Source organism: Chlorella variabilis (assembly GCF_000147415.1).
Source record: "Chlorella variabilis unplaced genomic scaffold CHLNCscaffold_10, whole genome shotgun sequence".
NCBI lineage: Eukaryota > Viridiplantae > Chlorophyta > Trebouxiophyceae > Chlorellales > Chlorellaceae > Chlorella > Chlorella variabilis.
The window spans coordinates 201,637-205,392 of NW_005435078.1; the positions used below are offsets into that span (position 1 = coordinate 201,637).

Below are 3,756 nucleotides of genomic sequence, written 5' to 3' on the forward strand. Positions count from 1 at the left end.
ACGAGCGGCCCGAATCCTCAACTGCGCGGCGGCGACGCCAGCGGCGGGAGACGGCGGCGAGGCACCAGGCGGAGGCCGCCACCTCCACACCCTCATCTCGTGCCCCATCCCCAGTCGAGGTGGCCCCTGGGCACGTCTTGACGGCCCTGCCCAGGCGGTCGGCTCGGCTGGCCAGGGGTTGAGCTTATCCGGCGCTTCATTAAATGCCTCTTGCTATCTATATGCAGATGCCCACCGTGTGTATTGCTTGGGGCATGCAGCTTATACTTTTGGGTGGGTTTTGTATTTGCTGCAATGTTGTGTACAGCTCTACCCCCCATACCTGAATCTCTTCCCTCATGTGTTTTGTGTTGGTGCATACTTTTCCAGCTGTTTGGCACCACAGCTGGGCCCGTAGCATTCATTTGCTCCTTATGGGTGTAACAGACAGACAGGGGCAGACAGTGTGGGCCACCAGTAATTGCGCTCCAGGCAATCGATGGTCTTATCCATGCCCACATGTCCAGCAATTGGAGTGTCGTTGTGCTCGGAGATCAATTGCCGACCAAGTGTGCAAAGGTGCGTTTGGCCATCAGTGGTGATGTATCGCACTCAGTTCTTATGTGGATTCTGATTTCATCTCCATGTACCATCGCAGGATGGGTTGTGGGATCCAGCAATGCCACCATCACCTCCGCACACCGCCATTATGCGCAGCGCTACCGCCACCTAGCTGCCCAGCGCCGTCGCAGCCAAGAAGAGCAAAACATCCTGCTAACTGAGGTGATCCTGTCCTTCAACTGGCTGGAGGAGCGCGAGACTGACATGGAGACGCGCATGGAGGAGCTACGGGCTAGCATAGGGACACGGGGCAGCAACGCCGGCACTGAAGAGCCTGACATGCCCGGCAGCAGCAGCACAATTGTGCCAGGCTTGGCGGGCAATGGCGCAGGGGCATGGCGAGGCTGCAATGCTAGAGATTGAGCTAAGCTGCGTACAACAAATTCATATCGATGCTCGCAAGCTTCTCAACAAGCACAAACCCAGCTGCTGATCTTTGTTGCAGTAATGTAAAGCAGTCAAGAGTGGCCGACTCAGCTGGCACCGGCAGGGAACATCAGCATGTGTGCGAGCCGCCCCACACCACTTGAACTAGATGCCTTGCTGTATCGCAGCTTACACACACATACAATCAGGTTGACAGCTTGACTTTAAACTCAATGCAGAAATCCCTAATCTTTCTCCTCTGCTCTTTTGTGAAAGCCGGGCTGCTTTCCCAAAGGCGGCACAGGTGTTCCACCGCTTTGGCCCGGCGCATGTTGTCAGCACGCCAGGTGCCAATTCGGTTGGCGTACATATCCTGCTGCACTAACACCAGAAACGGCTCCACTTCGTCCCATGTGGCTGTAGCTGCAGGAATGCCGTTGAGGGCGTCTGCTACCGCTTGTTGTTCTGCTTGCTGTTGCTCAGCCGCTGCTGCTGCTGCCTTGGCAGAGTTCCCCTCATGTGGACACTTGCCGGAAGTGTCTGCTAGAGGGCAGTAGGGCAGTTAGCGCAATGAGGATGTAGCCATATGCAGTAATCTACTCATCAAGCAACTAAATTTAGTTGAACACCCCAGCAACACACATCCGCGCATCGAGGGCACCTAACCAGCACCACATGGCGGGCAGCAAGCCAATCACTCAATAGCTGCAGAATCAGGAGGGATCCAGATGCATGTGTGGGGTAGGGCGAAAGAAAGCAAAGCAGGGTAGTCAGGGGGCCCTGCCAGCATAGCCAGCCAGCAAAACACATTCGCGCATCGAGGGCACACAACAAGCACCACATGGCGGGCAGCAAGCCAATCGCTCACCAACTGCCGAATCAGGGAGGAACCAGAATAATGGTGGGGGTTAGGCGAAAAAAAGGCAAAGCAGGGTAGTCAGAGGGGCACATGCCAGCATAGCCAGCCAGCATTACACATGGAATACTACAGGGCACATAACCAGCACCACATGGCGGGCAGCAAGCCAATCGCTCACCAGCTGCAGAATCAGGAGGGATCAAGATGAATGTGTGGGGTAGGGCGAAAGAAAGCAAAGCAGGGTAGTCAGAGGGGCACAAGACAACATAGCCGGCCATCAACACACATGGAACAATTCATGGCACATAACCAGCACCACATGGCAGGCAGCAAGCCAATCACTCACAGGCTGCAGAATCAGGAGGGATCCAGATGCATGCGTGGGGTAGGGCGAAAAAAACAAAGCAGGGTAGTCAGAGGGGCACATGCCAGCATAGCCAGCCAGCATTACACATGGAATACTACAGGGCACATAACAAGCACCACATGGCGGGCAGCAAGCCAATCGCTCACCAGCTGCAGAATCAGGAGGGATCAAGATGAATGTGTGGGGTAGGGCGAAAGAAAGCAAAGCAGGGTAGTCAGAGGGGCACAAGACAACATAGCCGGCCATCAAAACACATGGAACAATTCATGGCACATAACCAGCACCACATGGCAGGCAGCAAGCCAATCACTCACAAGCTGCAGAATCAGGAGGGATCCAGATGCATGTGTGGGGTAGGGCGAAAAAAACAAAGCAGGGTAGTCAGAGGGACACATGCCAGCATAGCCAGCCAGCAACACACATAGAATATTACAGGGCACATAACAAGCACCACATGGCGGGCAGCAAGCCAATCACTCACTAGCTGCAGAATCAGGAGGGATCAAGATGAATGTGTGGGGTAGGACGAAAGAACACAAAGCAGGGTAGTCAAGAGGGGCACATGCTAGCCTAGCCAGCCAGCATCACACATTCACGCATCGAGGGCACACAACAAGCACCACATTGCGGGCAGCAAGCCAATCACTCACGGGCTGCAGAATCAGGAGGGATCAAGATGAATGTGTGGGGTAGGGCGAAAGAAAGCAAAGCCGGGTAGTCAAGAGGGGCACATGCCAGCATAGCCGGCCAGCATCACACATTCGCGCATCGAGGGCACACAAGAAGCACCACATTGCGGGCAGCAAGCCAATCACTCACCAGCTGCAGAATCAGGAGGGATCCAGATGAATGTGTGGGTTAGGGCGAAAGAAAGCAAAGCAGGGTAGTCAAGAGGGGCACATGCCAGCATAGCCGGCCATCAAAACACATGGAATAATACATGGCACATAACCAGCACCACATGGCGGGCAGCAAGCCGATCACTCACTGCCTGCAGAATCAGGAGGGACCCAGATGCATGTGTGGGGTAGGGCGAAAGAAAACACAGCAGGGTAGTCAGAGGGGCACATGCCAGCATAGCCAGCTAGCAACACACATGGAATAATACATGGCACATAACATTGCAAGCAGCTCAGAGGGCCACACGCTAGCATGTCCATGCACACATAAAACATCGCAAGACGGCCAACCTTTGTTTGGGATCGAGTGCTCGGTCATTTGCTGAGCCATTGTAATATACACTTGGCGCTGGTGCATGCATGGGCTTGATGCTTAGAGGGTGCCTCGCACCATGTGTGCCTGCAGGCAATGCGGACAGATCCTTATGGTTGGCAGCTCTGCTGGTAGGGCACCCTAAAGTGAGCAGGCTCCCAAACAGACTCCAGCAAGGTAAGGATTCTAATCGGTGGCAGGGCAAGGGGTATGCACAGGCGTTGCAGGCGCAAGAGTGGCCAAATATTGTGGGCTGAGGCACCCTCGAAAGGCGGCCCGAAAAAATGTGCCAGTGCAGTGGTTTGGGGGGCAACTCCAGAGTTGTTGGGCCTGTTCAGGCATATTTAGGACC

General features: G+C 54.7%; 1 protein-coding gene across 1 annotated transcript in view; it reads right to left on the bottom strand.

The window, feature by feature from the left end:
* Window positions 1-1,736: 1,736 nt before the first annotated feature.
* The window catches only part of CHLNCDRAFT_23127 (hypothetical protein), a gene marked incomplete at both ends in the record, with an annotated part of 5,556 nt that continues 3,536 nt past the window's right edge, over window positions 1,737-3,756 (bottom strand). The window contains 4 exons of the mRNA XM_005847655.1: window positions 1,737-1,829; window positions 1,942-1,998; window positions 2,277-2,333; window positions 3,287-3,339. Coding sequence (XP_005847717.1) covers window positions 1,737-1,829; window positions 1,942-1,998; window positions 2,277-2,333; window positions 3,287-3,339 — 260 coding nt within the window. The remainder of the gene's footprint in view (window positions 1,830-1,941; window positions 1,999-2,276; window positions 2,334-3,286; window positions 3,340-3,756) is intronic.